The 13,360-nt window shown below is 45.1% G+C and overlaps 1 protein-coding gene across 1 annotated transcript in view; it reads left to right on the top strand.

The window, feature by feature from the left end:
- Positions 1–13,360, top strand: part of LOC124722646 (peroxisomal targeting signal 1 receptor) — a 255,487-nt gene that overhangs the window by 94,807 nt on the left and 147,320 nt on the right. Inside the window, exon 5 of the mRNA XM_047247792.1 lies at positions 4,866–4,971. Within this exon, the coding sequence (XP_047103748.1) occupies positions 4,866–4,971 (106 nt within the window). The remainder of the gene's footprint in view (positions 1–4,865; positions 4,972–13,360) is intronic.

Below are 13,360 nucleotides of genomic sequence, written 5' to 3'. Positions count from 1 at the left end.
AGCTGCCCTTCTTTGCACTTTTTCGATGTCCTCCGTCAATCCTACCTGATAAAGAACCCATACCGCGCAGCAATATTCCAGCAGAGGACGGACAAGTGTAATGTAGGCTGTCTCTTTAGTGGGTTTGTTGCATCTTCTAAGTGTTCTGCCAACAAAGCGCAGTCTTTTCGCCCTCCCCGAAATATTATCTATATGATCTTTCCAGTTTAAGTTGCTTATAATTGTAATTCCTAGGTATTTAGTCAGATTGACAGACCTTAGATTTGTGCGATTTATTGTATACCCAAAATTTATCAGATTTCCTTTAGTACCCATGTGGATGACTTCACACTTTTCTTTGTTTAGTGCTAATTGCCACTTTTCGCACCACACAGAAATTCTCTCTAGATCATTTTGTAGTTGGAAGTGATCGTCTGATGATTTTACTAGATGGTAAATCACATCGTCATCTGCAAACAATCTATGTTTGTTATGTCAAGAAACATGTCATTATTCATAGATTTCCAGATTTATTTGTAGATGCTTTTTTCTTTGCGGATCTTGTTACTTACACATGAGAAGTCATTAGATCATGCCATGAGTTAGGGCTGTTACAATTGCTTTTTCATTTTTTAATCTATTTCAGTCTGTTTTAGAATTCAGGCTGCTTCTCTAAGCTCATTTTATATATGTTATTTGTGCTACCAAGTATTACTATGCACTCATTTTGCAAATGTCTTGTAGTTCCAAATACTACAAGTCTCCAATACAGTAATACCAGTATGTTGCTGGGGAAGAAGGATATGGAGGACAATGGCTGAAACATAGTCTAAAATGATTTCTGAATTCAGATTTATATTTGTCAGTTGAGGATAACTTATTAAAATTGTTTGTGCAGCCAGTATCCAAACTCAGACCTCTTTCTTCAGCACAGTGTGAAAAATGAAATGGTTAGGTGCGTATAAGTGGGTATAAGTGAAGAGCAATGGCAAGAAGAACAGGATTTATGGTCAGATGAGTACAGTATTATCAACACAAAATCGAAAGGGTTAGTGCAGGTGTTGGTCTAATAATGAACAAGAAAATAGGAATGGATGTGAACTATTATGAACAGTTTAATGAATGGACTGTCATAGCCAAGCTAGACACAAAGCCATGCCCCACCACAGTAATAAAAGTATACATACGTACTAACTCTGCAGATCATGAAGTGACTGGGAAAGTGTACAGTGAGGTAAAAGAAACTGTTCAGTACATTAAGGAAGATGAAAATTTACTAGTGATGAGGGGCTTGAATTCACTAATAGGAAAAGAAAGGGAAGGAAAAATAGTACAAGAAAGTGCAGATTGGGAGAATAATGAAAATAGCTATTGCCAATATTTCATAAGGTAGAGATTTAGAACCAGACTGTAAACTGAAAGATATTTCAAGGAGCAGCTGTGGATTCAGTCCAAAATCTGTTAACTATGAAATACAGTTTAAAGCTAAAGAAACTGCAGAGATATAGTAAATTAAGTAGATGAGACAAGGAAAAGAAGAAACAACCGGAGGTTGTTCATAATTACGAAGGAAGTTCTAGGCAACAACTGATCAAAGCAGGTGAAAGAAATTCAGTCAGAGATAAATGGGTAAAGATGAAAACACAAGACAGAGAGAAAGGGCCCAGATGAAATAATGAAGGCTACAGAGGAAAACATGAAGCAAAACGGAAAGGTCCACTAGAAACCCATGTGGATAACACAGGAGATGTTAAATATAATTGATGAAAGGAGGAATTATAAAGTTGCAACAAATGAAGGACACAAAATGGGAATACAGATGTCAAGAACTGTTGTTGACATGAGGTGCAGAATGGCAAATTAGAAATGACTTTCACCTACAGGAACATTAAAGAAAACTTTGTAGAGACAAGTATTGGCTGTACGGATATCGAGAGCTAGTGCCAAGCAAAGAAGGGAAGGCTATAAGGTTGAAGGAATACATGGAAAGGTCAGACGAAGAAACGAAACTTGATAGTAACATAGTGGAAAGGGAAGAGGTAGTAAGTGAAAATGATATGGGAAGTATGATACTTCAAGAATAATTTGACAGAGCACTGGATTAACCACATTCCATCGGAATTATTGAAATCATTGGGAGAATAAAACATAACATGACTTTACTATTACAAGTGGTATTTAAGGCATGCGACAAGTGAAATACTCCCTGACCTACAAAAAATGCAATATTCCCAGTACCAGGTTCTGACAGGTGTATTTCCAAACAAGCACTTACATCATAACTGAAAATACTAACAGGTTATCTACAGAAAAATAGAATGACTGTTAGAAGCTAACCTGGTAGAAGATCAGTTCGGATTTTGAAAAAAATGTAGTAACATGTGAGGCAATGCTTATCACAGAACTTGGATTGAGGAAAGATAAACTAGTGTTTATCATATTTTTAGGTTTAGAGAAAACTTTTCATGATATTGATAGAATATACTCTTTGGAATACTAAAGTTATCAGGAATAAAATAGAGGAAACGATGCGGCACTTACAACTGACACAGAAATAAGACAGCATTTATAAGAGTTGAAGGATGTGAAAAAGGAGGGGGCAGTAATTCAGAAAGTAGTAAGTCATGTTTGTAGCGTATTGCCCATGTTATTTAATCTGTACATTGAATAAGCAGAAAAGGAAACAAAGAAGAAATTTGGAAAAGGAATTAAAGTTCAGGGAGAATAAATGGTGGTGTTCATATATGTACATCTGAATCAATAGAGGAGATAGTGTTACAAAAACAAGCAATGTAATTTTTCATTAGGACACCAACAAAAGTTGTTTGTTACAAACTTTTCCTGTGAAACTCCAAACTGTTTCCTTTTATATTATTTCATAAAGAAACCTATTTGCTCTTATGGATCTCAATGATGTTGCGATTAGATATTACCATCCAGAAATTTACGACTACAGCGTGATTAAAGCAATGTGAATATAGTTGTATCCGCTGATGAGAATATGTCGAGAGAGACCCACCTGCAGACACACAGTGTGTTACTAAAATGGTGGCAACAGCAAAGTGGAAAGTGCACCAGTCCGGGTAGACTATGCCCTCCTCACGGCACCTAGTTCGACCACAGCAGGCCTGCTTCGAGCATTCATACGCGGACAAGCCATGTGCGAGTGCGATGAGCTCAAGGGAGGAGAAGCGTGACTGACACACTGTATTTTGTACTAATGTTGTGTGGCAGGGCGTGTTTCCCACCGATGTTGTGTGGCAGGGCGTGTTTCGTACCGATGTTGTGTGGCAGGGCGTGTTTCGTACCGATGTTGTGTGGCAGGGCGTGTTTCGTACCGATGTTGTTGCGTGTCAGAGGGTGCCTCTTACTGATGTTGTTGCGTGGCAGAGGGTGCTTTGGAGAAATGTTACATTAGGAAATGCGGAAATTTCTCACAGAAGATATATATCTCACCAAACTAGCACTGAGCCAGGTGGCCCTTAGGTGGCCATAGCTCACACAGAACTCCATTGCAGTTGGTCACACCACTATCCGCTGGGACTCCAGTTTTGTGGCTGACAAGTGGTCTTAGCTCGCGCTGAACTGGCACTGCAGTCATGTAAACCTGCCTTCGTGATAGCTCACAGCATCCATCATTGCCACAAGATGTCATTCTATACACCAATTAAATATGGAACAGATAACATTTGTGTATCTGAGAACTTTTCCTGTTATGCATTGCTGAAATTGTTTAAGTTATATAAAATTAATGCTATTCCGTTACCTAATATTGGTAATATAGTAACTAAGAGATGCTGAACCGATTTGGCAAGAATATAAAATTTAGAAATTTATGGCACAACTTGACTAAAAGAGGGGGTAGGTAGGAGGGGAATAGGTTTGATGTGTCACATCCTGGTGCCCGGGGGGGGGGGGGGGGGGGGAATTCTGGAGGGGACCAGGCCTTGATTATAGTAAACAGATTCATGTAGAGTCACTTGCAGAAGCTTTGCATAAATGACATGATGCACGGGATGGACTAGCATAGGGAGCTGCATCGAACTAGTCTCCAGATTGAAGACAACAACACAATGTGATCATACAAGCTGAGTTACCTTGATGAACTTCACAATCAACCACTGCTTCTCTGTTTCTGTTCCAGACTCCACAAAAGCTTTGCAGAGATACTGTAGGACTAGTATACTGGGGAGAAGAGTTCTGTGAAAGATGATGGAAATGGAGTCTGAAGTGATTTCTGGATGGTAGCTTGTACCTAGAATGTGTTAGGATATGAATCTTTTTCACAGTTGAAGTCTTTGAGCCAGACTGAAACATTTTGTTGCTCAGTTAGCATGGGTGTTAAAAGCAGTGACTTTTGAAGACAGAGGCACAGACTCAAGTTATAGAGGAGCTCAAGGAAAGTAATTCCACTTCAAAAATTTTAAATGCTTGTCAGTTTTTGTTAATCATCACCACAGGTGAATGTGGCCCCCACCCCCTTTTTAAATACGTTTATGTATGTACATATTTTCAGTAACCACTTTTACTGCTGAATTTATGAGAGGATAAGCTTATTAGTATTAAAGGGAAGATGGTAGCAGTGAAACTTGGTGTGTTGATACAAAAGTCAAGGAAAATAGCCATCTAAGAACTGATATATGCACTGCAGTTCCATCCCCCTCCACCCTACCCCTTGTCCTCATCTTCTAAGTTACGCACATGAACACAGTTATTTTTCTCTGTTTCATTCATTTTCTTACTTTACTGCTACCCTTCCATTTTTCATAACATTTCTCAGCCTTCCATTGAAATACTGTTCAGTATTCCTGTCCATTTCAGTATTGTGCATATATATTGTTGATCATATTTGCGTCATATGTAAGGTACCACCTTCCTTTTTTCAGCATTTATGATCCAACATTCAAGCTACATGCTACATCAGATGAATTAAAGGAAACTGCTGGCGAACTTATCAAAAGTGTGAATGGAACATCTCTTGAGACTTCAAAGGTAAAAGAGGAATTTGTTACATCACAGAAGTCTGATAACTGCCAGTTTGAATGACTTACTGCAAACATTTGCGCTTCATGTTTTGTTTTGTGAGAAATGCATTTATTGTGAATTAAAATACTTTTTACTGCACAACAGTTCAGTCCATTTGCTGTATTTGACACATGAGGATTAATTAAAATTTATAGTTGTAATAAATACTTAATTTTTATAGATATGTTAAACATGCTGCATGATGCTTTAAGCTACTAATAAAAAATGTAATGCCAGAAGTATGGCAACTTTCTCTATGCATGTTTTTTTACTGTTTAGTGATAGCCTTTAGTAAAGGAAAAGATTACATGAACAAATAACAGGTGATTGCTAGTGCAGAAGGTGATATGCTACATACCGAGATGAAAAAGCAATAAATTCTTATAGCAAATTATTAAATTATTTAATGTTTTAACTGCTTAAAATATGAGCATGTGAATCTAATATCAGTGGTAGAACAATTAATAACCCCCCCCCCCATGGGTCTGGGGGTAAGAATAGGCGTGCGGTATTCCTGCCTGTCATAAGAGGTGACTAAAAAGAGTCTAGTACCTTTCAGCCTTCATGTGATGGTTCCCTGTAGGGTTTGACCTCCATACTTCAAAATTTTCCAAAGAGTGAGCCAATTGGGGAAGGGCAACTTACGTGTTCCTTTGTGTCCATAGTGCGTTGAGATCTGTGGCCCCCATTTCTCATTGTCGCATTGCAGTCCCACTCATTCTCCATCTCTTGGGTGAGGATACATTCCTGGGTGTGGTTTCCACCATGCAGTGTCGCTTTCTGCACCGACGACGACCATAGACTTATTTGCGTCTGATATCCAGCATGGTAGCCAGTCCGTTGTGGTGGCTCCGCTATGTACCCTGTTGGTTGTAGCCCCCTGACAACAAAGGGATCACTCTGCTGATGGCTGCGCCGTTAACTCCCCATGTATGCCAAGGAGTAGATACCTATGTCCTTGGGGCATCGGGACTCCCGGCAATGGCCATCCTGCCAGGTGGCCCTTGCTGTGGCTGGGTGGCCCCTGTGGGGAGGGCCCCTGGTCGGAGTGAGTGGCATCAGGGCGCATGACACGCCATGAAGCATGGCGCATCTCTTGCTGGTGGCCAACCACCAGCTGTCTCTAAGCGATTGAGGTCTACCCTTAATGCTAAGAAATATGACCCTCAATCATTCCCCTCCCTGGTCACACCATGGGAGGAATGCCAGGCTAAGGTTGGCAGCGAATCTTATTCTACCCGGTTCCTGGTATGTACGAGAGCTGATGGGGAATCCTTTGTGTCCATGAAGCCTAAGTTCTTTGTAGAGCGTTTAGAGAACAAGTTCAGGAAGGTGGAGGGCTTGACCAAAATGAGATCTGGGTCAGTCTTGATCAAAACAGCATCCTCTGCCCAGTCACAGGAGTTACTCACTTGTGACAAGCTGGGGGACGTTTCCGTAACCATCACGCTCCATAAGAGCTTAAATGTGGTCCAGGGTATCATATTTCACAGAGAACTTCTTTTGCAGTCCGACAACGAGCTGCACGCCATTTAGAGTGGTGAGGTGTACATTTCGTCCTGCATGTCCACTGGGGTCCGAAGGATAATCAGGTTGCCACTGGTGCCTTCATCTTGGCCTTGGAGGGTGACACATTACATGAGAAGGTGAAGGTGATGATCTACCTCATTGATGTCAAGCCATGTATCCCTCCCCTGATGCGGTGCTTTAAGTGCTGGAAGTTCGGCCATGTGTCTTCCCGCTGTACTTCCAACGCCACAGGTCGAGATTGTGGTTCTCCATCCAATCCGAATATTCCATGTGCGTTTTGCCACCTATCTGTGTCAACTGTGGCGAACACCATTCCCCTTGCTTGTCGGACTGTAGGATCCTTCAGAAGGAGAGGAAAATAATGGAATACAAGACCCTGGATCGACTGACCTACACTGAGGCTAAAAGGAAATTTGAAGGGCTCCATTCCATGCGCATGACAAAATCTTACGCCGCCGCTATCACTACTGTTACAGCCCCATCCGTTGCACCAATTCCAGTCCGCTCTGAGAACTGTAAGACTACACCTGGCCCCTTGATGGTGCTGGGGCACTTCCCTCCCTGTTGCTCCCGCACCACCTACGTCGGGGGCAGCATCCCCCCCCCTCCCCCTCTCCCTCCCAACCATCAAGGAAATCAGTCCCCCACTTCTAAGCCGGAGAAGCGTAAGTCTTCTTTGGCTTCTCTCACTAGGAAGGGGTCCCTTGTTTCACTCCCTTCCCAGGTTCCTACCAGTGGCAAAATGGACACCCACCAGTGGCTGAAGCAAAGTAGCCACAGGTAGCTGGTCGTAGGGTTTTGCGGTCCTCCTATGTCCTGGAGATTGAATCGAAGAAGCCCTCCCAGCTGGAGCAACCCAAGAAACAGTGCGAGAAATCAAAACCGAATACCCCCAAGAAGAAGGAAATTATGGTGACAGCCACACCACCTCTACCTGCGAGCTCTGCGTCTGAGGATGAGGTGGAGATTCTGGCATCCGTTGAGGACCTAGATCTCGCCAGACCCTCAGAGACAATAGATATAGGCTGATCAGGTAATAAGTCGGTGGCAGCAGGTGACCCTGAGGCATAAACCACCTCATTGAATGTTCAATGCTCTCCCAGCCTCATGATCCTATTATCCTCCTGTGGAATTGCAGCAGTTTTTTCCACCACTTTGCTGAGCTCCGACAATTTATCAGCCTTCACCCTTTACTCTGTATTGCTCTCGAGGAATCTTGGTTTCCGGCGATGTGAACCCGCGTCCTCCGTGGCTATTGGGGTTATTGTAAGAATCGGTCAGTTTATGTGAGGATATCTGGTGGGGTCTGCGTCAACGTCCTTAACTCTCTTTGCAGCGAGTGTGTACCTCTTGAAACACCTTTAGAGGCTGTCGCTGTTAGGGTGTGGACGCCTCGGGCTGTTACTGTCTGCAGTATCTATGTTCCACTGGATGGTGATGTCTCACAGCATGTGTAAGCTGTGCTGATAGCCAAACTGCCACCTCCCTTTCTGTTACTGGGTGACTTTAATGCCCATAACCCTTTATGGGATGGATTGGTGGCAACAGGCCAAGACACTGTCATTGAGCAAGTGTTGGCACAGCCCAACCTTTCCCTATTAAATAATTGTACCTCCACACATTTCAGTGTGCCGCATGGCACGTACTCTGCCATTGACCTCCCCAGATTAGCTTTTAATGCAGCTGACTGGGACACATTCGCCTCCATTGCCACTATTGAGCGTCTTTCTCATGACACCATTGATGTGGTGGTTCACACAATCACCACAGGCATCGTTTCTGCAGCGGAATCTGCATTTCCCTGTTCTTCCGGGTCCCCTCGGTGGAGGACTGTGCCTTGGTGGTCACCGGAGATCACTGAGGTGATTAGAGATCGCAGGCGGGCCCACCTATGTCATAAGCAGCACCCGTCACTGGACCACCTCATTGAATTTAAGCGGCTCCGTGCCCGAGCCCAACGCCTTATTTGCTGACAGAAGCAGGAGTGCTGGAAAAGGTATGTCTCCACCATTGGCATCCATACCTCTCTGTCGCAGGTTTGGGCCAAGGTTAGGTGACTCTATGGCTATTGGACCACTGTTAGTGTACCTGGGCTTTCCCTGAATGGAGCAGTCTGTACTGACTCCGGCACGATTGCAGAACTCTTAGCAGAGCATTATGCTCAGAGTTCCACTTCTACGACTTACCTGTTGGCCTTCCACTCCCAGAAAGAGCTGTTGGATCGTGGGAGCCTTTCATTCCATATGCACCACCCCGAATCGTACACTGCTCCATTCAGTGAGTGGGAATTCCAAAGTGCCCTAGCCGCTTGCCCTGATATGGCTCCCGGGCTGGATCACATCCACTATCAGATGCTCAAACACCTCTTGGTGAACTGCCAGCAATGCCTCGTAGACCTTTTCAACCATATATGGGTTGAAGGTGAGTTCCAATCACAATGGCGGGAAAGCATCGTCATCCCCGTGTTCAAACCTGGCAAGAACCCACTGGAAGTGGACAGCTACTGCCCCACTAGCTTCACCAATGTTCCATGCAAGTCGCTCAAACGCATGGTGAGTGAAAGGTTGAGTTGGCTTCTTGAGCCTTGGGGCCTTCTGGCCCCGTCCCAGGGTGGGTTCCATAAGGGCCGTTCTGCCACCGATAATCTGGTCTGCCTGGAGTCTGCCGTCCATACGGCATTTGCCCACTGACAGCATCTGGTTGCCGTATTTTTTGACATGCGGAAGGCGTACAATACAACATGGCGACATCACATCCTCACCACACTTCATGGATGGGGCCTCAGGGGACCGCTCCCGATTTTTATTCAAAATTTTCTGTTGCTTCTTTCCTTCCGCGTTGCAAGGTCATCCCTTCCAAAGTTCCTCCCATGTTCAGGAGAATGGCGTCCTGCAAGGCTCTGTCTTGAGTGTCTGCCTCTTTTTAGTTGCTATCAATGGGCTAGCTGCAGCTGTGGGAACGTCCGTATCGGCTTCTTTGTATGTTGATGACTTTTGCCTGTACTATAGCTCCACTGGCATTGCAGTTGCTGCACAGCAGCTGCAGGGTGCTATCCGCAAGGCACAGTCTTGGATCGTATCACGCGGTTTCCAGTTTTTGGTTGCCAAGACTTGGGTCATGCATTTCTGCCGCTGTCACACTGTTCACTGTGCAAGTGAACGCGTCGTCATGGGGTTAGCGGCAGCGTACACACCACTATCGATACGGATTACCCTGGCGGCGCTGCCCTTGCCACCAGAGTGAGGAACCATATAAGGGCGCCATGTACCAACACTCTGATTGGCCGGACCTGCGGATTTAAGCGAGCTCCCTGAGCCCGTTTAACCAGTTCAATCTTTGCAGATGACTTTGTTACTACATGGCTGCTGGATTCACGACGACCGAAGTGTACTGTGGCCTCCCTGGCTGGAAACTTGTGACTCGTCGGTATCGACTGGTTGGCAGTGGTTTGGACTTGTATTCTCTACTAGTGACTCTGATTCCTCCTTGGCGCTACAGCCAGCGAAGTGTTGTGTAGTCGAACTTAAGTTTTGTTTTGAGTGACATGAAGGTCAAATAAATTTGGTTATCACGGGATATTTGTTGTGTTATAGTGTGGACATAACGCTCTCCCACCTCTTTTACGGTCCCATATATGTCTACCCCCATGGTGTGTGCCCTGCTCATGCCTTCAGCTGGATTTCGCACAAGGCTCGAAAGACTCAGTCCCTCTTGAGGCCCTCCGCTGACGCTTTCTTTCCATCCTTGCCTTGTTTACCTGCTCTGTCGTAGTCTATACTGACAGTTTGATGGTTGCTGGTTGAGATGGGTATGCTTTTACTCTTGCGGAACAATCTGAACAATGCTCATTGTTGGATGGCTGCAGCGTTTTCACTGTAGAGCTCGTCGCCGTCTCTTGCGCCCTAGAGTAAATCCACTCCTGCTCAGGTGAGTCCTTTGTTATCTGTAGTGACTCCCTGAGCGGCTTACAAGCTATCGGCCAATGTTTTCCTTGATATCGTCTGGTGATGGCTGTCATAGAGTTCCTCCATACTCTTGCCTGTTGCGGCCACTCTGTGGTCTTTACGTGGACCCCGGGTCATGTTGGCATCCTGGGTAATGAACTGGTTGACAGTCTGGCCAAACAGGCTATCAGTGAACCGGCACTGGAGATTGGTTTTTCGGAATGTGATCTCCAGTTGGTATTGAGGCAGAAAGTCCTTGGTACCTGGGGTGATGTATGGCGCACCCTGCCTTCACCCAACAAACATCAGCTACAGGTGTGTGGCGCTCCTCCATGTGAGCCTCTTGCAAGGACTCAGTTGTTCTCTGCCGGCTACGCATTGTCCATACCTGGCTGACGCACGGTCATTTACTGCACTGCGAGGGCCTGCCTCTGTCGCTGTGGATCAGCGTTGACAGTGGTCCACATCGTGTTGGACTTTCTGCTTTTAACTACACTCGGGCAGACATTTGCACTGCCTGATCTGCTCCCTGCACTTTTAACAGATGACACTGCCATGGCAGGCTTAGTTTAGAGTTTTATTCGTGCAGGGGGATTTTACCGCTTGATCTGAGGGTTTGTGTTATTTTTTTGTGTTGAGACTGGCCTTTGGCCTACGGTTTTTGTGTGGTTTTTAGTGTGTCTCTTGGTGGTTAGCTTATCCTTAATGGTCGGCCAACCACGGTAACACTCCGTGTGTTTTTTTAAAATTCCTCTCTTCCGGTCTTTGTTTGTCTTTCTTGTTCTGTGTCGTCCCTTGTCATCTCCATCCCCCCCCCCTCTCTCTCTCTCTCTCTCTCTCTCTCTCTCTCTCTCTCTCTCTCTCTCTCTCTCTCTCTTTGGGGGGGGGGGGGGGGGAGCTGTGTTTCAGTCACAGAATAAGGGACCGATGGCCTTTGTATTCTGGTCCCCTCTGCTACCCCCACAAACCAAGCAACCAACCAACCAACCACCACCACCCCCCCCCCCCCCTCCCATTGTGTAGTAAGTGTACTTTTTATTTTTATGATTAATTACCATGTGTGGGATTCCTCCATAGACTGTTTTAAACTGTGGAAATATGCAATTTTAGTACATTTCTTTTGTAGAGTAGAAACTGAGGCTACCACTGTTGCTATGTACATTTCAAGGTGGGTTTGTGGTGAGAGAGAGAGAGAGAGACGGTATTTACTTTATGGTGTTGTCAGTTTGTCCCCTCCCTCCCCTGCCCCACATATTCAAGCTGTTTTCTCATTGCAGCTGGCAACAGGGTGGGGGCCGGGGGAGGAGGGAGGGAAATCTCTCTGCATGTGTGGCATTAGATAAGCCACACATGCCAACTAGATCATGCTAAATGTCAAACAACTCAGGGAACTCAATCTTCAATGGCTGGGTATGGGTTTGACGAACCCAGGGTCCCAATTGAGGAACTTGTGATTGTCACCAGCCTTCTGTAACTTTAATCTCTATGCCTGCTTCAATGACCACATGTGACATCGTGGTGGAACATTGTATATTGCAGGGAACAGGGATGTAAACATAACTGCCTGGATCTTCAGGATGATAGAGATCCTATAAAAAAAATTGTCAGTCTAAAGGTGGGCTATGTATGGACGGGGTGGGTGGCTGTTTGGAATGAGCCTTATCTTTGGTTTCTTGATTACCCTCAGTATCGAGTCGTCGAATGTCTCCCTCGACTATAATCTGATTTATGATGGGTTCTTCAATAATGTACACAACACAGTGAACTCGCTGGACAAAAAATTAGTTACCCCTATGTAAATCATTACAAGCATCATTTAATACCATGTAATTCCACTCCTGTCCTTGATAACCATCTGGTTTTGGTTAGGAAGTGATTCCACAATGTTTTGTAGGTACATCTCATCCAGGCTAAGCCACTTGTTGAGAATTTGATCGTTCAGTTCCACCAACTTGCAGGGATGCTGATGTTGGTGCTTTACCCACTGTTCTAACATGTCCCACAGATTGTCATTGGGGTTCAAGTCAACTGATTTTGAAGACCAGTCAAGATGTAACAAGTGGGGGGACTGTTCAGAAAACCAGTCTCATATTCTTCAAGCTTGATAAACTATACTGTTGTCATCTTGAAAAATAGGGGTATCAATTACATACTTACCATGCAGATGTTGACTGTAAGGCAACACTTGAAAATGTTTAAATAAACATGCCCATTTATGTTAGTGGTCACCTTAGTTAATTTTCCCAATTTGCAATACAGAAAGCACCTCCCAAAGCATCACAGACCCACCTCCAGCTTGAACACAAACGCGATTGCCGAGCACTTTGCCCGAGCACTTTGCCCGAGCACTTTGCCCGAGCACTTTGCCCGAGCACTTTGCCCGAGCACTTTGCCCGAGCACTTTGCCCGAGCCTCTACGTTGGAGAATTATACCCCAGCCTTTTGCACACTCATAGTGGCTGGAAGGTAACGTCCTCTCATTCACTACATGATGCAGTGAATCCTACAACACCCCATTTACAGAGTGGAAGCTCTTCAGTACCCTTGCACGTTGCCCTGACACAGCTCCTGGGCCTGATCGCGTCCACGACCAGATGATTAAACATATATCATCTGACTACAAGCGACATCTCCTCGTCATCTTCAACCGGATGTGGTGCGATGGCGTCTTCCCATTGCAATGGCGAGAGAGCACCAGCATTCCAGTGCTCAAACCCGGTAAAAACCCGCTTGATGTGGATAGCTATCGGCCCATCAGTCTCACCAACGTTCTTTGTAAGCTGCTGCAACGTATGGTACGTTGACGGTTGGGTTGGATCCTGGAGTCACGTGGCTTGCTGGCTCCATGTCAGGGCGGCTTCCGCCAGGGTCACTCTACCACT

This window comes from Schistocerca piceifrons, chromosome X (genome assembly GCF_021461385.2).
Source record: "Schistocerca piceifrons isolate TAMUIC-IGC-003096 chromosome X, iqSchPice1.1, whole genome shotgun sequence".
Taxonomy (NCBI): Eukaryota; Metazoa; Arthropoda; class Insecta; order Orthoptera; family Acrididae; genus Schistocerca; species Schistocerca piceifrons.
Note: the sequence above shows the minus strand (reverse complement) of the source record. Positions and strands in the feature narration are given on the sequence as shown.